The sequence below is a fragment of the Canis lupus genome, chromosome 21 (assembly GCF_011100685.1).
Source record: "Canis lupus familiaris isolate Mischka breed German Shepherd chromosome 21, alternate assembly UU_Cfam_GSD_1.0, whole genome shotgun sequence".
NCBI classification, from domain to species: Eukaryota; Metazoa; Chordata; class Mammalia; order Carnivora; family Canidae; genus Canis; species Canis lupus.
The window spans coordinates 13,355,270-13,380,566 of record NC_049242.1 but is presented as its reverse complement, the minus strand read 5'-3'; the positions used below and the strand labels follow the sequence as shown (position 1 = coordinate 13,380,566).

At 33.9% G+C, this 25,297-nt stretch overlaps 1 protein-coding gene across 2 annotated transcripts in view; it reads left to right on the top strand.

Moving 5' to 3' along the window:
- EED (embryonic ectoderm development) overlaps positions 1 to 22,811 on the top strand; it is a 29,790-nt gene extending 6,979 nt beyond the window's left edge. Inside the window, exons 3-13 of one of the 2 annotated variants that reach the window (XM_038568376.1) lie at positions 608 to 700; positions 3,521 to 3,586; positions 4,629 to 4,754; positions 5,414 to 5,495; positions 8,879 to 8,970; positions 10,946 to 11,079; positions 12,954 to 13,059; positions 14,178 to 14,252; positions 21,082 to 21,240; positions 21,903 to 21,976; positions 22,476 to 22,811. In XM_038568376.1, the coding sequence (XP_038424304.1) occupies positions 608 to 700; positions 3,521 to 3,586; positions 4,629 to 4,754; positions 5,414 to 5,495; positions 8,879 to 8,970; positions 10,946 to 11,079; positions 12,954 to 13,059; positions 14,178 to 14,252; positions 21,082 to 21,240; positions 21,903 to 21,976; positions 22,476 to 22,602 (1,134 nt within the window). In that variant the 3' untranslated portion in view covers positions 22,603 to 22,811. The remainder of the gene's footprint in view (positions 1 to 607; positions 701 to 3,520; positions 3,587 to 4,628; positions 4,755 to 5,413; positions 5,496 to 8,878; positions 8,971 to 10,945; positions 11,080 to 12,953; positions 13,060 to 14,177; positions 14,253 to 21,081; positions 21,241 to 21,902; positions 21,977 to 22,475) is intronic. The other variant, XM_038568377.1, reaches the window with a different exon arrangement.
- The last annotated feature ends 2,486 nt before the right edge of the window (positions 22,812 to 25,297 follow it).

Here is a 25,297-nt window from a genome sequence, read left to right as displayed (position 1 = left end):
TGCAGTTCCAACCTGTGTCATTCAGGGTTCAACTGTACTTGTATTTTATGTACCTCCGTAATAGCCTCTTGGTAACTGATGTTACAGTCCTTTGCCTCCCCTGGTCAACACTGCTCAGGTATTACTGTTTGTTATCAAATTTGGGATTTTTTTTTGGACCCAAATCCAAGATTATTTGAAATTGTTTCTATAGGAATAATGGAAAGCAGTGATTTGAATGGAGTCTGATATACTTCATTTTACGGGGAAAAAAATTAAACCTAATAAGGTTTAGTGAGTGTTAGAGAAGCTGTATTAACTTTTTGTATATTTGTTCATTTCCTGTTTGGGAAACAAAAGTTAATGTCCGTATGTCCCAAGAGATTAAATGCATCAATGATAATTATCCAGTTTAATTTTGATCAGAATATGATTGGGTTTAAGAAAACAGAAGGCAAATATCGAAGTGTTTTCACAGATGAGTTCTCATTTCCTGATCTCTACTTTAAATAGTGGCCTACATTTTGTGGCAGGTGTGGGAGGAGTTTAAGGGGAAATGAAATGGTCAGTTCACCATTCTTTTGTTTCTAAATTATAGTAATTTTTCTTTTATGATTTTTTTTTATAGGAAGATCATAATCAACCATTATTTGGAGTACAGTTTAACTGGCACAGTAAAGAAGGAGATCCATTAGTGTTTGCAACTGTAGGAAGCAACAGAGTGAGTGTTCAGGGGTCTGTTTGGCATTTGGTTTGATTATTAGACTTCAGTGTTATAATATTGAAGTGTAAAAAAAAATAATAATAATAATAATATTGAAGTGTAATTATCGTGAAGTAAATTTGGCATAGCTGGTTTACTAATATTCCTTATGTAATATTCTAGAAATTGTCACAAACTAGTTGAAAATGTTGAAACCTGGTATACATGACTGACAATACGTCTTTATTTCATTTATTACTCTCAGTTGTTTATGAAACAGCTTTCTGTTTATATTTTGTTCTCATTAATATTTCATTTTGAATGGCTGAAAAAATTGATTCCTGTTTTTGTGTATCATTCAAATTAGGATATAAAGTCTATAGTTTCTTAAAAATAATAAGCTTAGTGGCTCTCTGTAAATTCAAAGCATAATCCAGTGGCTTATATATTAGGTATTGAAAGTATTTTTTTTTTGAAAGTATTTTAACTATTTGCAATAAACATGTTAGATTTATTTTTATTTAAAGAAGCCAAAAAGTATCTTGAACTGAGAGAAGTGTATGGAAGAAACATGGTGACACATTTTAACATAAACCATTTTGAACTTTTTAGTTTAAATGGGGGCTGAACTGGTGGACTGCAAAGACTTATTTATTCTGTTGACTTCCAGATGAATGGAGAACTGGAAGATTCCTTAGTCCTTAGGGAAAATTGTCCTCTTAAGTTTGCATTAGCTAACATTCTGGTTATCCATTAATACTATACTAGGAATTAGGAGAAATACCATAGAAATTAGTTGTTAGGTTTGGAAAAAGAAAAACTGAGGAAATAGAATGATTAGATACCGTTTAACAACAAATACAAGTTACTTCCTCTGCCTTTAGCTTAAGAGGTGAAGAGGAGTGAATCTGAGAGATGATCCATACATTGTTACTTTGAGTAAAATAAAATTTTATGCTTCTTTAGTGGTTGTATTAAGCTTCTTAGGCAATAAAAGAATGTGATTTTAATGCATACTGTTTTCTATATTTGATTTTTGTTTCTCAAGTGTTGGTATTCTGTTTTCAAACAAAGTAACCTTACAAGAGAGTTGTGAACTCTGTATTTTTCAAATGTCAGCATATTTTCAAGTTTTTTTTCCCTACAAGTTTAAGAAACATAATAAACACATGCATCCATTCTGGGCTAGATCCTTTCTATTCCATTTTTCTAAAAAGTAAAATTTGGCTTCAGGTAGTTTTCTATAAAACTTTCTTTAAGGAAAGTTTCATTACATTTAAGGCTCTGGTGCTTTTACTAGATTGTTGAAATACTGAAAATTTGAAACTTGGCTACTGCAATTGATAACATGGAATAATAGCTTTTTTTGGTGTTTAGCCAAATGTGGCTTGTGATACGTGGCTTCTTATAGTTGTCTGGTTCCTAAATTCTTTGGGGGAAAAAAAGTCATGGGGAAAGATACAGGTTCAAGAAAAAGATTAGGTTATTTTTTCCTAGTTGGGAACATAAGTGCTTTGATATGAATCTATTTTTAAGACATAACTATAAACCTAAGATTATACTTCACTAACTTGGCCATGATAATAGAATTAATTATAAGTAGTGCTTCAATATACTTATTTAAATGTTCCAGGTATTCTAACAGAAAGTATCCCTAGTTTCATTTAAAATGACATGAAAGGCCATTGGATAGTTTACTGAATTTTTACAAAAAATTCTGTTTGGATTTTTGTTTGTTTTTAAGATTTTATATATTCATGAGAGAGAGAGAGGCAGAGAAACAGGCAGAGGGAAAAGCAGGCTCCCCTGCAAGGAGCTGGATGTGTGGGACTCAATCCCAGATTCCCGGATCCTGGGGATCCTGCGCTGAGCCACACGGCAGACAGACGCTGAACCGCTGCGCCACCCAGGCATCTCCGGACTTTTTTAAAGAAAAAAAAAAAACTCCACAAAATTCTAGGACATAAACTAGTTTAGCACTCATAAGGAATATTTTTTAGACTATTAGAGTGATTTTATTAATTTTATAGGCAGTGATAGATGATTTATAGGATCTGTTAAAATTAATAAGTATTGCTAACATGACTATAATCTGTAAGAAAAATAGAAAATTTATTAAAGTTTTAATTGTATATAGTTTATATATTAACTTTAGAATATACAGCAAATAAAAGGACAGCCATACATCAGAAAGTTAATATTTAATGAGCTGTGTTCATGAGAAAAACTTAGTAGGCAAATTATAGACTTTATTATTTGTAATTAATATGTAAGTATTCATAAACTACCAAAGACTTTAAGAACTTGATTTAAAAAATGATAAACTACAATTTTACTTTGAGGAATTCAACTGTATTCACTTTGAAGAGTCGGTGCAATTACATGAATGAGATCTAAATTTAAATTAGATCTATTGGAAATAGAAACCATTATTATTGCTACAATATTTATTATACTAAGGAAATTATGTAATACATTAGGCTTTATAAATGCTTCCTTTTTTTAAATTTTTTTTTTAAATTTTTATTTATTTATGATAGTCACAGAGAGAGAGAGAGGCAGAGACATAGGCAGAGGGAGAAGCAGGCTCCATGCACCGGGAGCCTGACGTGGGATTCGATCCTAGGTCTCCAGGATCGCACCCTGGGCCAAAGGCAGGCGCCAAACCACTGCGCCACCCAGGGATCCCTATAAATGCTTCCTTCAGTTTAAAGAAGCTATTCTAAAGCAATTTCTGTAGTATCTTTAAGACATCTGTGACTAAAATATGTTTCAAAGGTGAAGAAATTGTGGTTTCTGTATTTGAGATGCAATTTACTATATTTTTGTTTTTATTAGGTTACCTTATATGAATGTCACTCACAAGGAGAAATCCGGTTGTTGCAGTCTTATGTGGATGCTGATGTATCCTTTCTTGGGTTTTCAATATCTTTGGCTAAAGAAATTGACTTTTAATAAGTGCACCAAAACTTTTTCGTAGTTCCCAAAGTTATGGTGTCCTTTCTTTAACCAGTGCTGTTTCTTAACTATCACCCAAGAAATTTGTCATACCTAGTTTATCTAATTTTCCTGATCCCTAGAAATGCATTGAAAGGTGGATAGAGGTGCCTGAAGATGTGCTTTGAAAATCTGGTAATAGAAATGATAGCAGAGTAGCTAAAACGTCTTGTTTCTTTGACCTTGCTTAGAATTTTATCACTTCAGAGTAGTTAATATTAATAAATAGGGGCCGATAAGAAGCTGTGACTGGCACTCATACCAAGTACTTGAACAACAAAGCCTATAGGGAAAAAGTAAATGTGCTGTTTGTTTAGGAAATAAAATACTGCAAAACATGAGTACCTAAAGAAAAAGAAAGATTTAAAAAGCCGAAAGTTAGACAAAGGTTGATGATATGGTATTTCTTTCAGATCCATTTGAAAACCTAGCAAACAAGAAAAGGAAAGGATATTCATTCTTCTGTAGTTTATGCAGAAAGAAGTGACCTGTAACCATGTTGGGAAAGTTTCTCACAGGAAAAGGTGGAAAACTAAACAGTTAACTCTTTATCTAGCAAGGCATAGTCAGAAGTATTGAGATAAAAAGGGTTAGCAAGTTCTAGCCTGTGGGGCTAGCTACCTGTCTTTGTAAATAAAATTTTACTGGGACACAGCTATACTCATTCTTTTGCATATTGTCTATGGTTGCTTTCAAATGACAGTGGAGTATTTATGCAGGGATCTAAATAATCATCAAAACTGAATGGAAGGACTGGCTTTGTTTGACCGCATGGTATAGATTGTAAACCTAAAATGTCCATTGTTTAAATATGGTTGTGTAAGGAGAAACGAGAACTCCTGTGTCAAAAACTTGAGCATTTCTTTAGAGGTTTCCATGTATTATACTATAATCGTTGACATGTTTACTTTTCAAAAACAAATTCTATTTCTTAACTGGCATTTCTTAGGCTGATGAAAACTTTTATACTTGTGCATGGACATATGATAGTAATACAAGCCATCCTTTGCTGGCAGTGGCTGGATCTAGAGGCATAATTAGGATAATTAATCCCATAACAATGCAGTGCATAAAGGTAGGTTTTTGGTTAAATTATATACACACTTTTTTGAATACAGAAAATTGTGTGAAAATGTGTCATTTTTAATTGAAAGCTAGTGGAATCAATATCTTACAATCTTGATTTGTACTTTTTTTTGCTTTTTGCTTCTTTTAGACAAGTCTTTTGAGACCTTTGTTACATTTGATAATACAAATTAAGGAATAAGCGGGAAGTTTTTATTATTTGCAATTTAAAAAAAAAAAAGTAATTTCTCTTCTGCCTTGCTGTATTCTGAAAGGGTCTATATGAACTATAGGGGAAGAGTAAGTACTTTTTCCAAATATCCTGATCAGGGATGTAAAGAACTAACTGAAAGGTGAAACCTGGGAATTTGATACTAAGAAGTTTTGCAAATCACCTTAATCAGAAGTTTTTAACTCTGGGGCACATTAGAATCACCTCAGTATCTTTTAAATCCTTGCCTGGGTCCTAGCTGATCCAGTCCAATCAGAGTACCTGCAGGTATAAGACTTAAGCATCTTTTTTTTCCTTTGACTTTGTCCGTTGATTTTAATATGCAGCCAGGGTTGAGAACCACTACTTTAAGTGAAACTATTTTTCCATTCTCTTAAGATTAATGAAAGAATTTATTGATTTTAATATGAAAGTTGAATGTTATAAATTTATTGTAGCATTATGTTGGCCATGGAAATGCTATCAATGAGCTGAAATTCCACCCAAGAGATCCAAATCTTCTCCTCTCAGTAAGTAAAGGTAAGAGAAGCAAATGTTTCTTTAGTCCTATTTATTTGGGAATTATTTTTTAAGGGACAAAGAGTTCTAAGGTACTAGAAAAGAAAAAAACCAACAGCCAAACTTGAAAAGAATTATAAAGTAGGGACGCCTCAGTGGCTCAGCGGTTGAGCATCTGCCTTCAGCTCAAGTCGTGTACCCGTGGTCGCTGTATCGAGTCCCACATCAAGTTCCCTGCATGGAGCCTGCTTCTCCCTCTGCCTGTGTCTCTGCCTCTGTGTGTGTCTCATGAATAAATAAATGAAATCTGTTTTTAAAAAATGAACTTACAAAATACATTTTATTTTTTATTTATTATTTTTTATTTATTTATTTTTAAATTTTATTTATTTATTCATGATAGACACAGAGAGAGAGAGGCAGAGACACAGGCAGAGGGAGAAGCAGGCTCCATGCAGGGAGCCGGACGCGGGACTCTATCCCTGGTCTCCAGGACCAGGCCCTCGGCTGAAGGTGGCGCTAAACCACTGAGCCACCAGGGTTGCCCACAAAATACATTTTAATAGAATGTCAGGCTATGTTAGCATCCCCAGGTCCAAAATTAGGTAAAAAGACCATGAAATATGCTTTTAATATCAGACATAGATAAAATAATTGGTACTGAAGATTAAGCATGTATCAACCTTAATCACGATAGTGCATTATCATCATTTATCCTCAATTGGATTATTTTAAGCTATATTAATTTTTAAGTGGCAGATCACCAAAGTTATAATATTAAGAATTCTTAAAATAGTTTAGCAAGTCCTCTTATCACTGACCAGCCATGTAGTTAGAAATAATGCATCTGAAAATCTGTTTTGCTTTTTCATGTATAAAGTTTTTGTTTTATAAAGGATTCTCTAATAGAATTCCTTAAAATGCTAAGTTCTCCAGCATAAGCTCTTTGAAATATTTCCCATACATGTAAAGAAAAAGCCCTGCCTTGCTCTATATGCTTATGTTGGGAATAGAAGTTATTCAGGGTTCAGAGAAGCCTTTTACTAATTTCTGAGCTTTCTGAAATCAGCTGTGTTCTTATTTCTACATTCTGTTCTTGATTGCCTTTTCTCTTTTTCTACATTATTATTCTAGTCAAGTTTATTCTTAAAGGCTTGTCAAACCTGTAACCTTCCCTCACAATCTGCAGGTACTAAAAAATGTTCTCAAATCAAAACTCTTCCATGAAAATGCTTCTGTGTGATTTTTCGTTATCTACCAAGGCTTAAGTTTGGAAATCAACATCTAAGAAGAGTTGATAACTTTTTCTCTTTTCTTGATAATAGCTGGGCCCAAGTATTTCTTTACAAGTGATATAGGTCATAATGCCACACTTTCTAAATATTACAGCTCTCTAACCCAGCTCTTGCTCTGTTGTGTCAGTAAGTGTAAAGATAACCTACAGTTATAGATCTAATAAGGGATTTGTATCAAGAGCTCTTAAAATTCAGCAAGACAACCCTTTAAAAAATGGACAAAGGTGTAGAACAGACTTTCTAAAGAATATACACAAATGTCCAGTGAGCACATGAAAAAATGCATAATATCGTTTCATTAGGGAAATACAAATCAAAAACACAATGAGAGGGACATCTGGGTGGCTTGGCAGTTGGGCATCTGCCTTTGGCTCAGGGCGTGATCCTGGGATTCCGGGATTGAGTCCCACATCAGGCTTCTTGGCGTGGAGCCTGCTTTTCCCTCTCCTTGTGTCTCTGCCTCTCTCTCACTGTGTCTCTCATGGATAAATAAAATCTTAAAAAAAAAAAAACCCACACAATGAGACCACTTTATACCTACTAGGGTTTTGACAGTAATCAAAAAGGCAGTAACATATGTTGACTAAGAGGTAGATAAGTTTGAAGCCCCTTACACATTGCTGGTGGGAAAGTAAAATATATCTCCCTTAAAAACCAGTCTAACCTTGCAAAACTCATATTTAACATTCAACAGTTGGTGCTGCTGGCAGGAATATCACTCAGATATAAAAATTTCTATTAGTCATGCTATTTTGGGTGGACTATTATCAAAACCTAAGCAAATGGCGACCTGGATTAATTCAAACTTCATTCAAGGTCTGATTTTTGTCCTTTGAGCCTGCTAAGACCCTTAGTCTAATACTCAGCACTTAATCAACTTCACAAAAGTATCATAGTAACATGAATAGATAATCTAAGACCATAAAAAAACAGTGGCATTTCCTACAGTTTAATTACCATAATGATCTGCAAATGTAGAAACATAGGTCCAGAAAATTTTGGGAGCTGCTTTTGTTAAATATTAAGCTTTCCAATATGTTACAATAAAATTTCCTGTGTTCTTTTAGTTTCTAAGTTGTATCATAATCGGGCTATATATTTTGTTTAGACCATATATTTAGAGACATCTGATTTCAAAAAAGCAAGCAACAGCGCCTTGTGAAAATGTCATATAGGTTATACCATGGCTGCACATGCTGTTATAGACCATTAATTAAAATATGATCGCCTTTTTAAATTAAAGAAGGAATCAAACATCACTGATTAAAAGTAGATACTATTTTATTGGAAAAAAAAAACAGTCTAGCAGTTCCTCAAAAGGTTAAACGTAGAAATACTATTGCTGTGTGTGTATGTAGTCAAGAAAAATGAAAACAAGTGTCTACACAAAAAATTGTACACAATTGGAATCAAGAAATAATTTTTACAGCAATGTTAATTTCTACTATTAAACACAATTTATAATTGCCTTCTAGTGTATGGAATATGTTAATATTCATATATAGTATAGGCATTGTTATATTTCACAGAATACATTTTTATGTTGTTGCTATATATTTTGCTGCTAATGTTTAGTGGAAAATGAGATTGTTCAAATTACAGTTATATTTCTAGGAGGTCTATAATACTATAAAAGCTTGTTGTGGTGTATGTAGTTTTTAATCCTATTTTGGGTTTACTTTAGAAATCTTGCAGTCCCCTTCAATTTGTAAATGTGGATTCTGTGGAGGAAAAAGCTTTATCTTACTCTGTGTCATAGAGTATCTTACTCTGTGACATGTAAGTTTCAATGTGAAACCTAAGTCAAATCTCTAAGTATTATCTCAGGAGCATGAGTCCATCAAATTAGGATATGATTTGAGGTAAATAAGCTAAACATATTTTAAGACGACATAGATATTTCTTTCTGATCTGAAAAGTTTGAGCTCATACTTAAGTCTGCATGTTGATGTAAATTTTTTAAGCAGTTATATAATGTAGATTACATTCCCAGTCCTCCCTGTGTATTGCTGAAGTCCAAACTTTTGTAGTTTTTACTTCTTTACAGAGGTTTTGAGAGTCCAGAGTAAATGAAGGATAAAAGTCCATTTTAATTCTTTTTATGTCTAGATCATGCCTTACGATTGTGGAATATCCAGACAGACACTCTGGTGGCGATATTTGGAGGCGTAGAAGGGCACAGAGATGAAGTTCTGAGTGCTGTAAGTTGAAAGCTGCAGGGCAGTGACCATCAGGTGTACAGAGCTCTGAACAATCCTCATGGAACTCTGACATGAAAGCATATGGTTGGTTTCATATAGTCTGCCAGCCACTCATTTTATTTACTTGGAACATAATAAGGTTTTTAGTTTACAGATGAAGGAATAAAGCAAGTAAGGCTCTTTGTGCTTTATCTGTACTCTTGCACTTTATACCAGCACCTAGAATCTCATGAAACAATACCATGAACTTGTTCAATCAAAAATCACCAAGGTAACTTTTGTTTTGCTGTTTCTCAATTACTGAAGAAAAAGGTTAAGCTGCTTAGCAATTGAGATCGGCTTTCATTTTTTATTTGAAGCTGAAATATAAGATCTATTTTTAGGAATTGTTTTATTATGCTTAAACTAAGTTTCAGGTAACCCTTTGGTTTCATGGTATCTTTATGTTTTATAATTTGTTGATTCATTTTAATGATAATGATATTTTTGGTCAGCTAGTATTTTCACATTATTTTAGCTTTACTTACATTTTATTTTATAGCTTATCTAGTGGTTTTACAAGTCTTCGGTATTTTATTAAACTGTAAAGAGGCACCATGTTTTGAAGCAGGTAGCGTTTTATTTGAAAGGACTTAAATATTCCTGTAGTTAGAGTTTATATTCTTTGGAGAATCATACCTACCTCCTCAGCTACCTTGTCACCTTGGATTTTCTAAAGTTGCAGTAGCATTCTCCCATCTGGTTTTGTGTCCTAAAAGCCATGACACCATCCGTTAAGAATTATAAATTCGAGGGATCCCTGGGTGGTGTAGCAGTTTGGCGCCTGCCTTTGGCCCAGGGCGCGATCCTGGAGACCCGGGATCGAGTCCCACGTCGGGTTCCCGGTGCATGGAGCCTGCTTCTCCCTCTGCCTATGTCTGCCCCCCTCTCTCTCTCTCTCTCTCTCTCTCTCTCTCTCTCTCTCTGTGTGACTATCATAAATAAATACAAATTAAAAAAAAAATTATAAATTCGAGCTACTGATCGTAAGGGTGTCTTATTGCTGTTGACAGGTAATTAGAAGTAGCAGCAACCAGACTTGTGAATTCAGTGAACACCAAACCTAAAACCCTTAGGCTCTTGTAAAACAGTATTCATGACCAATTCAAAGGTTGGAGTACACAGAAATATCTAGATTAATAAAGAAAATATTCTCTTCCTCAAATAGAACTCTGTACTGTTTTCTTCCCTTTTTTTTTTTTTTAAATCTTCCCTTTTTTTAAAGGTTTTATTTTAACACATGAACCATGTGCTAAATTAAATAGCATCTTGGTGCCTCATTGTTTTATCTATGAAATAAGGTGGGATAAGGTTGTTATTATAGATGTTCTGTTACGTGTCTTCAAAATTAGTAGGTAGCAAATGAAAAAGTTAAAATATCTTGTCCCTTTTTTAGACCTTTTTTTTTTACCTTTTTTCTTTTTAAAAGTGAACTTATAACCTATATAACAAGTATTTTACTTAGGTACACAGATAAAAGTAAAATTTCAGTTTTGTTCAAGGACTCATTGTATAGTTTCACATATAGCTGTCAGTTTCATTGTTTAATCAGGGTTGGACAAAGAAAACTTACATAGGTCTTTGTGTCATGGAATAATTGTTTCAGTTTATAATACATGTAATATATAATGAATAATTCATTCAGTTTACTTTCAAAATCAAAGGAAATATTTAAAGATAATTGAATAGATAAAACTAAATTCAAATAATTTACTTATATATTGTATAAGCTCACATATTGTGATCATGACAAATCAGTTAAAATAAATCTTGAAAAAAATCTTGAAAGCAGCATCAACTGATTTATGGACTACATAGATAAAATGTATGTATATGACTTGAAATACGGTTTTCATTATGTTGTACATCAGATGAAAATTGGATAGTTTAATTTTGGGCAATTTTGGATATTTAAGCTTTTCTGTTTTACATACAGGACTATGATCTTTTGGGTGAAAAAATAATGTCCTGTGGTATGGATCACTCTCTTAAACTTTGGAGGATCAATTCAAAGAGAATGATGAATGCAATTAAGGAATCTTACGATTATAACCCAAATAAAACTAACAGGTAAAAACTGTGCTATTTAAAACTATTTCATGCTGTTGGATAGATGCATTTTACTTTCTCTGGAATTTTTAAATAATTCTCCAACATTGAGTTTAGAAGCCTTTTTTAAATAACTTTGAGGTACCAGTTTACCATACCATAAAGTTTACTCATTTTAAATCAAAGTCTTATTTTTAGTCTAATGTTTGTGGCTCCTTTTTCAAAATCCCCCTTAAGTTGTGGTTTCATCTTAATTTAGTGGTACTTTTCACTTATTTTTATTTAGGTAAGCACATGCTTGGCTATTACATTATAACAGTTTTAAGCTGCTTAAACTTGGTGTGGGATAGAGTAAAGAACCTTTCAGAATAATATTACTTGTATTATTTGTCAACAGTCTAATAAATTCAAAGTCAAGAGAGTAAATCGTGATTTTTTAAAATGGGTTTCTTGGCTTTTATTCGTGGTAATGTAATGCTTTCCTTTAAATGATGATCCATATTTTAGAAGGAGAAAATTCAGAAGCAGGGAGGGCCTTGCTTCATGGGACTCTGCGAACTTTAGAGTTTTCTTACAAAAAAATATATGTGTGTGTGTGTATGTGTATATATGTATACACACACATACACACATACCCAACATGCAGCTCAAGCTTAAAGCCCCAAGATCCAGAGTTGCACGTTTCACCAACGAAGCTAGCCAGATACCCCTCTTAATATATTTTTGAAATGCTTCAATTCTTAATTCGGTCATTGTCTTTTCAGAATCTTTTCAGGCTATTAATGTTTTCACTGTAACTGTCATGTCTGTGTATATTAACTTTGCACTTCTGTTTTAACAAAAAAGCTAACATTTATTTTCTGGTTATCAAACCAGGTTATTAATAGATTGTCAGTTAAATTTATAACTGTCAACAAATATTTCAGTGCACTAACATATATATTTGGCTAAAAAGCAATTAACATAATTATAGTAGAATTGAGAATTTGTATCAGATCATTAATAACATTTTAATGTTTTAATAAAGAAAAGCTCCCAGAATTTGAACTGGAAGGAATGTTTGAGATGATTCAGCCCAACATCCTTTTTACATATGAGAGAAAAGTAAAGAGAGGACATGTGAGTTGCCCAAGACACAATTAATTCATGGCATCATATCATTCTTCTACAGTTATTTCAGTATAAAACTGAATCATTAGATTAGAAATGTTAGGTATACTTTTAATTATAGAATTAGTAGCAATTTCTATGCTTGGTGGTCTTCTCACAACATTTTTAAGGAAAAAATAGCACTATGTTTCACTTTCCTAAATAGAGGAAAAGTCTTAATAAATGCCAGATTCCTGTCAGAGGTCATTTTTAGAAATTGTTGCTCAAGGCAAGACTCATCTAACCTTATTTTTAGCAGCCTTTGGAATGATGTGTCATTGTTCCTAGAAAGGTGACTATCTTTTGAAATAATTTAGATATGTTGAGTTGCATAGATTGTTAATGCTTAATTTTAAAGGATTGAGTAGATAGCTTAATGTTTTCCATGAGAAACTTTTGGTGCTGTAATCGGATGACTGTGCTTATCATTGGTTAGGATAGCCAGAATTGAAGTGATTAATTTTGGTCTACATAGTAAGATAAGCAGGTATAATTTTTATAAATGAAATTTCATAAGATAAAATTGAAGGCCGATAATGGAAAAAATACAGAAACAAATACATGAAATGAGACTTTAGCTCTCGATAAACAGGAAAGTTGGCAGTTTTCTAGGAACACAGAGTTAATAGTCATATATTTCATTTGTCAATGTTTTATAAATCTGAAAGTGAAAATTAATGTGATTCTCCTATGGTAATTTTTTTTTTTTAACTTTTTTCTTTTAACTTTTGGCATTTCCATTTCAGGCCATTTATTTCTCAGAAAATTCACTTTCCTGACTTTTCCACCAGAGACATACATAGGAATTATGTCGATTGTGTGCGATGGTTAGGTGATTTGATACTTTCCAAGGTATGCTAACTGCTGTTAAGCTGTACTTCTATTTGTGTTTGTGTGAGTTGGAACTTTGCAGGGAGCACAATTTATTTTATATTTTGGTAAATTGGATGGCAGATGGGAAATTCCCTCCCCTCGCCCCTCCGTAAAGTCTCATAGATTTGGAAACTTGTTTTAGGCATAAAACATCCTGATGAATTATTATAACTTGTGCTGCAATAATAGGAAAAACGTTAACTTGTAAGATGATATTCTTCTGATATCCAGTATTATAAAATAACCAATATCTAAAGCCATAGTGAGTTTTTTGTTATGTCGTGTCCATTTCAGTAAATTTGTATTTACAAAAACAGACAGCTGGAGTTGGCTATGGGCTGCAGTTTGCCAACCCCTGCTCTCTAATGTGTTGATGTACATTTACATATTTTTTGCTGATAATTTAGAGTATTGTTGGTGATGTTATCTGAACATTTAGGATTGTCATATTTGGAAAAATTGCTATCCAGTTTCTTTTCTTGATGTGGATTTCAGGGCGTTTCATATTTTCTTGGGCAGAGCCTGACTTTTTTTCTTGGCCTTTTTACCCTTTTTTTTTTTTTTTTTTTTAACTTTTGATCTTGAGATAATTAGATTCTCAATAAGTTTCAAAGAAAGTACAAGAGGAGTCCCATATTGCCCGTCACTCAGGTTCTCCCACATACATCTCACATAACTGTAATACAGTATCAAATTTAGCAAATTGACATTGTACAATGTGTGTGTAGAGTTTATGTTGTCTTTTCATCACATGTGAATTTTGTCATTTCAAGAATGTTACTGTATGGGACCCTTTAAGATTAGTTTTTTCCACTTAGTATAATGCCATCCAAGTTGTTGTGTGTATCAGTCGTTTTCCTTTTTTATTGTTGAGTAGTATTCCATGGTATGGATGTACCACAATTCATCTATTGTAGGACATTTTGGTCCTTTTCAGTTTGGGTGTATTACAAATAAAGCTGCTAATGAACAATCGTGTACAGGTTTTTGTGTGGACTTAAGTTTTCATTTCTCTGGGATAAATGCCTAGAATGGCAATTGCTGGGTCATGGTTAAGTTTGTTTAGTTTTTTAAGAAACTGCCAAACTATTTTCCAGAGTGGCCGTGCCATTTTACATTCCCACCAACAATGTATGAAAGATCCAGTGTCTCCGAATCTTCGCCGGCATTTGGTATTGTCACTATTTTTTATTTTAGCTGTTCTGATAGGTGTGTAGTGATATCTCATCATGGTCTTAATTTACATTTCCCTGATGGCTAGTGATGTTGAACATCTTTCATATGCTTATTTACCATCCATATATCCTTTTCGATGATGTCTCTTCATATCTTTTCCTCATTTTCTAATTGGATTGGTTTTGTGTTTTTTTATTGTTGAGTTTTGAGAGTTCTTAATATATTCTGAATATGAATCCTATGTCAGATACGTAGTTTGCAAATATTTTCTTCCAGTCCATAGCTTGTCTTTTCATCCTCTTAACAGGGTCTTTTGCAGAGCAAATGTTTTTAATTTTGATGAATTTCAATTTATTGATTTTTGCTTGAAAAAAATTATGGATTGTGCTTTTGATGTTACATTTAAAACCTCTATGCTCCGGATTCTAAAGGTTTTTTCCTGTTTTCTTCTAGAAGTTTTATAGGGTTATGTTTTATATTAAATGTATGATCTATTTTGAGCTAATTTTGGATGAGGTTTAGAAGTAGTTCATTTTTTGCCTATGGGTATCTAGTTATTCAGCACCATTTGTGGAATAACTGTTCTTTTTCCTTTTAATTGCTTCTGCACCTTGGTCAAAAATTGTTTGGCCTGTTTGTGTGAGGCTGTTTCTGGTTTTTCTGCTCTAGTACCTCTACCACTAGAATATATATACAGTCTTGATAATAAGTCTTGGAAACAGTTACGTGTTTTCTTCCACTTTATTATTCTTTTTCAAAATTGTTTTAGCTCTTTTGATTCCTTTGCCTTTCTGTTTTATATCCGTTTGATGGGGGAATTAATTGACATCTTTGCTCTCCAGTCCATGAACATAGTATGTCTCTCCATTTGGATCTTTTGATTTTTATTATCAGCATTTTGTAGCTTTTAGCCTGCAAGTCCTATACATACTTTGCTAGATTTATAATTAAGTACTACTTCTCTTTTTTGGGTGATTGTAAATGGTATTTCTAATTTCTGTGTTTATTGCTAGTATACAGAAATGCAATTGATTTTTCATATTGACCTTGCATCCTGTGACCTAGCTATGCTGCTTACTAATTCTAGGATTTTTTTTGTCTAGTACTTGGGGTGTTTACGTAGACTATCACCTCATCTGCAGGTAGGGACAGTTTTATATCTTCCTTTCTGACCTTGCCTTATTGCACTGGCAAACTTCCAGTTTTGTGTTGAATAGCAGTGTTAAAATCCGACATTCTTGACTTGTTTCTGATATTAGAGGGTAAGAATTCTGTGTTTCACAATTAGGTATATTAGCTGTATGGTTTTTGTGGATGTTCTCTATCAAGTTGAGAACTGTACTCCTTACTAATTTTTTGAGAGTTTTATCATGAATGGGTGTTGAATTTTGTCAAATGCTTTTTTCTGTATCACTTCATGATACAGATATAGTTTTTCTTCCTTAGCCTGTTAGTGGATGTATTTTATTGGCTTTTCTGTTTTTGTTTTTGTTTTTTTTTTTTAATATTGATCTGGTCCTGTATCCCTGGAATGAGTATATTTGCTCATAGTGTGTAATTTTTTAAATGTGTTGCTAATAGCTGATATTTTGTTAAAGATTTCTGTGTTTGTATTCATGAGGCTATGATACTAGTCTGAAGTTTTTGTAATGTCTTTGTCTGGTTTTGGTATTGCTAATACTGGCTTCATAAAATGAATCGGCAAGTTTCCTCTGATATTTTTTGGGAAGAAATTATATAGAAATTCCTCATAAATGGTTGTTAGAATTCTCTAATCATCTGAGCCTAGAAATTTTTGAGAGAGAGTTTTAAAGATACAGATTCCATTTCCTTAATAGTTAAAAGAGCTATTCAATTAACTATTTCCTATTGTGTGAGTTGTGGTAGTTTGTGCTGTTTAAGGAATTGATCCACTCCATCTAAGGTAAAATTTATGTGTAGAGTTGTTTGTAACATTCTCTTATTTTCCTTTTGACAACTGCAAAGTTTCCTGATAGCTCTGTTTCATTCCTGAAATGGTAATTTGTCTTCTCTTTTTTGGTAAGTTTTGGTAAGGGCTCACCAGTTTTTTTTTTATCTCTTCTTCCTTTTGTTTGCTGTGCTATGTTTTGCTCTTTGACTAATTTCTTAAGGTGTGGGAGCTTACATTATTGAGTTGAGACTTTTTCTAAGATAAGTACTAGATGCTAGAAGTTTTCTTTTCAGCACTTCTTTAGCTGCATCTCACTAATTGTGATATGAAGTGTGTTTAGTTTCTAGGTGTTGGAGATTGTGTTAATCTTTATCTTACTGATTTCTAGTTTGATTTCATTGTGTTCAGAGCATATTCCCTGTGATTTGGTTGTTTCTGAGACTTATGACTATCTTGAATGTGTTCTGTGGGAACTTGAAAGGAATGTGTAATCTGTTTGTGTGGAGCTCCATACGTGTCAGGTGCTATTGGTTTGACAGTGGTTGAATCCTTATATAACTTCATTGATTCTTCTCTCGACTTATTTTATCAATTATTGAGAGATGGAAAAGTCTCCAGCTGTAATTGTGCATTTTTTTCTTTTTGCTTTCAGTTTTATGATGTTTTGCCACTCTGTGGGTTGCTTGTTGTTGCTATGTCTTGGTGACTGGGCCTTTTTTTTTTTTCTTTAATTAATTTATCTGGGCTTTTTTCCTATTTTCCTGTAGGTTACATGATTTTTTGTTTTTTTGTAGGCTCTATGCTCAGTGTGGGGCTTGAACTGAAGCCCTAAATCAGGGTCTCATGCTCTATTAATAGTCAGCCAAGCAGTGCTATATAAACATTTTTTAGAATCCCACTTAAAATTTTTTTAAAAAATTTGTTTGAGAGCGAGCTCACATAAGAGAGAGTGTGAGCGGGGAGAGGACCAGAAGGAGAGGGAGAAGCAGATTTCCTACTGAGCAGGGAGCCTGATGTGGGGCTCTGTCCCAGAACCTCAAGATCATGACCTCACCTGAAGGCAGATACTTAACCAGTTGAGCCATCCAAGTGCTTCTAGAATTCCATTTTATCTGTAATACTGAGTATATTTCTTTAGGTAGCTTTGTTGATGTTTCCTCTATATGTTACATTATATATGCATATTAACTGTTTTGTTACCTTTTGCTATATACTATGTATTTTCATTAATGCCATTATAAGAAAGTCACTTCAGGTATAAAATATATGTAGGTTCAAAATAAAAAATTGCTGGAGTGCCTGAGTGGCTCAATTAGTTAAGCATCTGAGTCCTGATCTCCGCTCAGGTCTTGATAATCATGGTCATGAGTTCAAGCTCCACATTGGGCTCCATGCTGGGCACGGAGCCTACTTTAAAAAAAAAAAAAAAAGATTAAAAAATTGCCTCAAGATATACCTACCATGCAAACATAAATGGAAAAACATATTTACATAATTTGTGTACATTTTACCACTTGATGTGAAGTGTAGAAACCTTCCCTTTATGTTGCTTTGTCCACCATTTACAGTATAATTGTCTTAAATATTTCCTTTATAATTGAGAACATCAAAAAATGTTACCATTTTTGCTTCAGCCATCAAACATAAGGAGAGTATTGTATTCACTCGTTTTGCTTTTTCCATTGTTCTTTTTCCTTCCATTGTTCTCTTTCCTTCCTTCTTTTTCCTCTCCTGATGTTCTAAAATTTCTTCTTAAATTATTTCCTTTGTTGCTAAAACCCCCTATAACCATTCTTTTAGGGTAGGTTTGCTAATGACAAGTTCCTCCTTTTTCTTCATCTGAGAATGTCTTCATTTCTCCTTCATTGCTGAAAGGTATATTCACTTAATACAGGATTTTGGGTAGACAGTTGTTTTCTTCTTTCCAGGGCCTGTGGTTTTGATGAGACATCTGCCATCATTGGATTTTTTTTTTTCTCCTAAACATAATGTGTCCTGTCTTAATTGCTTTCAGGATTTTGTCTTTTTAATTATCAGAAATTTAAATGTAAACATACCCTAGTTTCTTTGAGTTTATCTTTTGGGGTTCACTCACCTTCTTAAATTTATAGTAGATTTATGTTTTGGGGGGCCATAGTTTATCCCAAATTTGGGAACTTTTCAGCCATTATTCAAATTCTTTCTCAGACCCACTCTCTTCCTCCCTTTTGGAATTCTAATGATACGAATGTTAGATTTTTATTTAACCCTTGGGACTCTCATTTTTTACATTTGTTTTCTTTTGTATAGATTGGGTAGTTTCTGTTTTTCTAACTTTAAATTCACTGACTCTCTTCTGTTGAAACTTTCAGTTGATTTTCTTATTTTGGTTATAGTATTTTTCATTTCTAAAATTTCCATTTGATTCCTTTTATTTCTTCGTTGACTTTTTTATTGTTTTAAATGTGTTTGTAATTGCTCATTGAAGCACTTTTTTTTACCCCATGGAGGTATTTTTATGATGGCAGCTTCAAAATCCTTGTTAGATTGTTCTGTTATCTATGTATCTCAGTGTTGGTATTTATTGTCTTTTATGATTAAAGTTAAGATTTTTATGATTCTTGGTATAATTGAATTTTTTTATTGAGATCTAGATATTTTAAGTGTTGTATCACAAGACTCTTAACTTTATTTAGATCTTTTACAGGAGGCTTCCTCTGATTAATTTTCATTAGGGGAAGGGGAAGCATTGCTTCATGATTGGCAGGTGATGGGAAAGTGGAGATGATGGTGTCTCATTACTATTCCACTAGCTCTCCCCTGACACTGGGGGTCATGGATGATTGTAAACATGCTCTCTGCTAGGTCTGCTCTGATAACACCCCAGCCAGAGAGTAGGAGGAGTTACCTCATTAGGATGAGGGGTAGAGAGAGTCAGTGAGGGGTAGAGAGGTTCAGGTATGCACTTGAGGTGCATAGTTGCCACCTGAGAAGTGCTCCCCACTTAGCCTTTGCTGGTTCATGAGAGGGTGGGCCCAGTTTTTTCTGTGATGTTGGACTAGAGTGTTTGAAAATTTTCTCTCCTGCTATGTTGTCCCTTTCCTGGTTCTTTGGTTAGAGCAGGCTTTTGTTGGTGGGGGTATTTTTGGACTTAACCTGTGAGTATTGCTGAGCTGCTGGCTGCTCTATCTGGTGTCCAGTCTGGGGTACATAAACAAAGCAAAAGAAAGCCAAGGAATTCAACATCTTCATGTCCCAGGGTTCCTAACCAGTCTGCCTTCTTTCTACCTTCCAAAGTTTTATGTTTGGTTTATATTTGGTATTCAGTCTTTTAAGTAATAGTGAGGATAAATAGGGGGGAGTACATATACTCCGTTGTTTTGGAAGTGGAAATAAAAAGCCACTAGCTCTAAAATTTTTCTTAGAACTTAATTAGATGATAGGAAAGGATTTCTGCATTTTAGGTTTCAGGAAGCTGACCTGAGTGAACTATATTGGCAGTCGCAAATCTATTTCTGCATCAGAATCACAGGGAGAACATTGTAAAAATAGAGACCTAGGCCACCATCCCAGAGATCCTAAATCTGGCAGAAGGACTTGGGAATTTGTAATTTTAAAAAGCTCTCTACATGATTTTCAAGTGCAGTCATCCATTACAGTGAACAAATTCTTTTTCCCTCCCTAAGTTTTAGTTCTCCCTGCGAGGACTTTATTTATTAAGGATCTTTTACCAGTGTAATCAGTGACAAGCACTTGAAGAACTGTGGCAGTTTTTCTGCGTTGGCCTTCCCTTGTAGAGATTCTGATTCATTAGGGTTGGGACCAAGAGGAGTCTTTGGATGGAAGTCTACAAGCTGTCATTCCAGTTGTACATTTAGTTAAGTCATCAAAGTAGGTGATGTCTAAGGTACTTTACAGTAAAGAACTTGTATATCAGATATATAGCCCTGGGATTTTATATAATCTAAAAAAGAGAAGAAAAATGGGGGGAAGTGTTGTCCCCTCCCTAATCTTCCTTTGGCCCTGCTTTTGAACCATTCATATGTTAGTGAAACGGGCAGAGCTGCAACATGTGGCTGTGTGGGCTGTGTCCTGTAAAACTCCGGAAAGCTCTCTACCAACAGGAATTTCTCAGTCCAGGTTCTGTTGAAATACTGGGCTACACAATCTTTATTTTTAATGGGAGGGGCCATCCTGTATATTGATTGTAGGATGTAGCAGCATCTCTGGCCTCTACCTGCTAAAGGCCAGGGACATTGCCAAATGTTCCTTAATTGGCACACCACTGACCTATAATATGAATAGTGCCCACTGTGTTGCAGTTTTTTTTCAGCAAAGATACTATGTTACAGAATAAGAAAAGTATAACTTAGTCTATTTCAGTCGTATCCCCATATCAATGTCTTGATTTAAACCACTGAGTTTATTACCTTCTATATAATATGATTTTTAAGGCCTCTAAGCAGGGGCCATACTGAAAAGCATATTTTTGTATAGAGTTTTTATAATTTTATCGTTTATAATTTTATAAATTATAATTTTATATTTTATAACATATAATTTTATATATATATTTTTTAATTTTATATTTTATATTTTATAACAAATGTTATAAAACACTCAAGTCTCTGGATGCCAGAGTATTGAGAGCTGAATTTGGTTTGGAAAAGAAATTCTGACTTCAAAATGGATATTCCAGATAATATAATGCTTTTTAATATTGTCAAATTCTGTTGTAAGATGACCTCTTATCCTCAAGTGTGGACCTTGACTCTGTAAATATAAATAAATGTATATCACTGTATCTACTAGATGGATAACCAGGTCTTAAGACTGTCAATTCTAAAAAGATAATAGAGAAAAGAAGGCTTTGTTTTAAGTTTTAAATTTCAGTTCTATATGTAACAATTTTTTCTCATTTCTGTCTTCTAAAGTCTTGTGAAAATGCCATTGTGTGCTGGAAACCTGGCAAAATGGAAGATGATATAGATAAAATTAAACCCAGTGAGTCTAATGTGACTATTCTTGGGCGATTCGATTACAGCCAGTGTGACATTTGGTACATGAGGTTTTCTATGGATTTCTGGCAAAAGGTAGCAACATATTTCTACATTTTAAAATTACTTCAGACCATTGTAATTTCACTTTTCTCTGTTGTGCATCCATGTTCAGTTTCCTCTAAGAATCTACCTTGATATCTTGTAGTGATTGATTACTTTAGCCGTTGATGTTATTTATTCTATCTTTATAGAGTAGGCTCTCCACACCATTTGCAGTGCGTATTATAAATGCAGTTGACAGGTGTCAATCTTGGCAATGGTGCTTACTTTCCATAACATCTGTTACTAAGATTTAATGTTATGGTGATTGAATGTTAACTTTTTAAATAGCTTTTTTGTAGAAAAGCTTAGAGAAATTTTAGAGATTGGTGTTATGAATTTGTAGTAACAAATTATCTGGGTATTTATTTCTATAAGAAAACTTTGGAGGAGCTGTCTGTAGCTTTTGCTACAATGTAAATTGTAAAGTCCTTCATAAATTTGCCTTCTAATTTGCTCAGGATGCCTCTGAAGTATAAGTTGCTGTTATCCATTTACGAATCAGAAGTATAAGATACAAAGAAATAGAAATAATCAGGAGTATAGCCATAGTCTGGAACTGAGGTTTTTATGAAATATGAATATATCTTAGGAATATTTGAATGCTCTATAGCCTATTTTAATAATTTGGTGTTTTTAAAAATACGTTTATACAGATGCTTGCATTGGGCAATCAGGTTGGCAAACTTTATGTTTGGGATTTAGAAGTGGAAGATCCTCATAAAGCTAAGTAAGTATTTAGAAATTTTTATTGATAATTTCTGTCTTTTTCTCAAACGCTATGCCAATATTTAATTTATTCATGAGAGACACAGAGAGGCAGAGACACATAGAGGGAGAAGGAGGCTCCGTGCTTGGAGCCTGATTGGGACTCAATCCCAGGACTCCGGGATCACAACCTGGGACGCTCAACCATTGAGCCACCCATGGATCCCTTGAAGTATCATTCTTAAATCATTTTTAACATTTATATGACTCAGTTATTTAAAAATATTTTTTATTCTCATAATGGCTGTTTATCATGAGTACTTTGGTGACAAGTTACACCTTTCTTTTTATTAATTTAAAATATACCCAAATGTTATGAAATTAGAGATTGAGCTCTTAGTGATATTTTAAATGCTTTCCATATGACTTGGAACATCTGTTTGTTTTCTTATTCGTTGGTTTAATTTGCTACTGACAATATTTATGAATGGCTTTTAACCTATTGTCTTGTTTTTTCCTAGATGTACAACACTGACTCATCATAAATGTGGTGCTGCTATTCGACAAACCAGTTTTAGCAGGGATAGCAGTATTCTTATAGCTGTTTGTGATGATGCCAGTATTTGGCGCTGGGACCGACTTCGATAAAATATTTTTTCCTTATCAAAATTAGAGTGTGTTTTCTGTGTATAATAGAATTAATGTATCTTGCTAGTAAGGGCACATAGAGCATTTAGAGTTGTCTTTCAGCATTCAATCAGGCTGAGCTGAATGTAGTGATGTTTACATTGTTTACATTCTTTGTACTGTCTTCTGCTCAGACTCTACTGCTTTTAATAAAAATTTATTTTTGTAAAGCTGTGTGTTTATTTTCATTGTGATAAAAAGAAATGTTGAAAGTAATAAAAGTATTCCCTTTCTTTTTTGTAATGATCATTTTTGTAGTCCTTTTAACTGAAGAAAGCTATATAATGTAGTGATTAAGTGTAAGCTCTAGGATTAAGCGGACTTTAGTCTTGGCTCTGCAAACATGAGCTGAGCTAAGTAATTTAACATCTACCTCAGTTTCTTCTTGTGTGAAACAGGGATAAGAATACCTACCTCATAGGGTTATTAAGGATCAAATGATTAAATAAGTGAAGCAGCTGGAATAGTACTCAGATGTACCCTAAATACATTGTTGCTTCTTTTTTATAAAGATTTCATTCATTCATTCATTTATTCGAGAGAGATCACAAGCAGGGGGAGTGGTAGAGGGAGAAGCAGACTCCTTGCTGAGCAAGGATCCTAAAGTGGGACTTGATCCCAGGATCCTGGGATCATGACCTGAGCCAAAGGCAGACGCTGAACTGACTGAGCCACTTAGGGACCTCATTTGTTACATATCAGACATTTATGTATCAGACATTATATTTCAGACATTGTATTTCCTAAGTCTTTGTGTTTCTTCTATAATAACTTTATAGTAATTATATTTAAAAATCTGGGGAAGCCTGGGTGGCTCACTGTTTGAGCATCTACCTTTTGTTCAGGTTCTGATCCCGGAGTGCCGGGATCGAATCCTGCATCGGGCTCCCTGCCAGGGGCCTGCTTCTCCCTCTGCCTGTTTCTGCCTCTCTCTGTCTCTCATGAATAAATAAAATATTTTAAAAATAAATAATAAAAATCTGTAGAGTTGGAATACATAATGAATTAACTGAGCTGTCTAGTCAGTTAAAAAATACTATTTGGTTTGTAGCTAGACCATTAGTAACCAATGGAAATATTACCATTAGAGCAAGTGAGAGACATGGAAGCTTGAATGCAGTTGAAGAATGAAAGAAATGAGTGTGTACAGTGTTCCATCTGCTTTTCTAGAAAGATATTGGCTAAGAGAAGTAGATTGAGGGAATCAGAGTAGTGGATCTTTTTGTTCCAAACATAAGGTGCTTTGTTTATGAACAAGAAGAAACAGCAAGAATGAGCCTGATAGACCAGAAAATCCCCCAAAGAATTAGCACCAACATGACATATGGAGAAGTTAACCTAAAGCAGAGGGAATAAAGAAAACCTGAGTAATCATAAGATAGGAAGTAAAATGAAGGGTGCCAGGTAAAATACAAGGCTGAATATCAAGTTTTGAGATTCTCGTGAGACTTGTTTTTATAAATCTCATAGATTTCCATGAATGTACTAGTATTGAACACCTTTTTGGATGTGTTCATTGCTCCTCGGTTTTTTGCTATTGTGATGAACAAAATTTTGAGTTACAGCTCAGTGTACAAGTCTTCATTATCTCTCGATGATTTACACCCTCATCTGTCAGAATTAGTTCATGAGAGGGTATTTCTAGTAATATTGTACCACTTGCTCCAACAGTGTATGTTGGTACCCATTTTACTTTTATCACTAATTCCTGTGTGTATCTGTAGATAAGCAGTTGGCAAACTTTTTTTGTAAACCGCTGGATAGTAAATGTTTTAGGCTTTGTGGGCTATATTCTCTGCCACATCCATTCAACATTGCTACTGTAATGTGAAAGTGACTAGACAATAGATGAATGGGCCTGGCTGTGTTCAATAAAATGGACAGAAACACGCAGTGGGCCATATTTGGTTCAAAACCATAGTTGGCCTACTCTTGCTGTGGATTCCAGATGCTGAAACTAACCACTTCAGGAGGCTCCTCTAAGATGCTGAAAATTTAGATCAAATAACTCATGAAATCACCAGATAGGCAATGAAATGTGCTATGAGTGATAGTTGAAACAGTATGTAATAGACCACCAAAGACGTCAGATACTGTAATTAGCAGAAAATGTAAAAGAGCCACATGTAAAATTATTTTCTCTTTCCCTGTACTCCACCCTTTCCTGGCTTTCTTACTGAACATTTAAATGATCATCTAATATACTACATAATTTACTTTGGTTGGCTGTATTTCTCCTTCTACTGGGGTATGTAGTCTTTATAAGGGTGATTTTTTTTTTCACTCTTGCTGGTATAACCCCAGCACTAGAACAGCGCCTTGCACATATGTACTCAAATATTTGTCAAAATGAATAAAAAGAATAAAATTGCAATCTCGAAAATGAGCAAGCAGTAGGAGAATACGAAGACTGACCAGGAGGATTTATTAAAGGAAACAAATAGAACCTTCAGAAAAGAAACAAATAGAACCTTCAGAAGTGAAAAATGAAGTAAAAGTGAATGATTCTAGTTAGATACAACTGAATAGAGGTTAGTGACCCGGAAAAAAATCCTAAGAAATTACTTGGAATGTGTCAAAAGGAAATGAATATGAGGAGTTATGAAGTACAGAGCATAAAATGAAAAGATCCAGTGGTAACTGCATATCCAAAAAA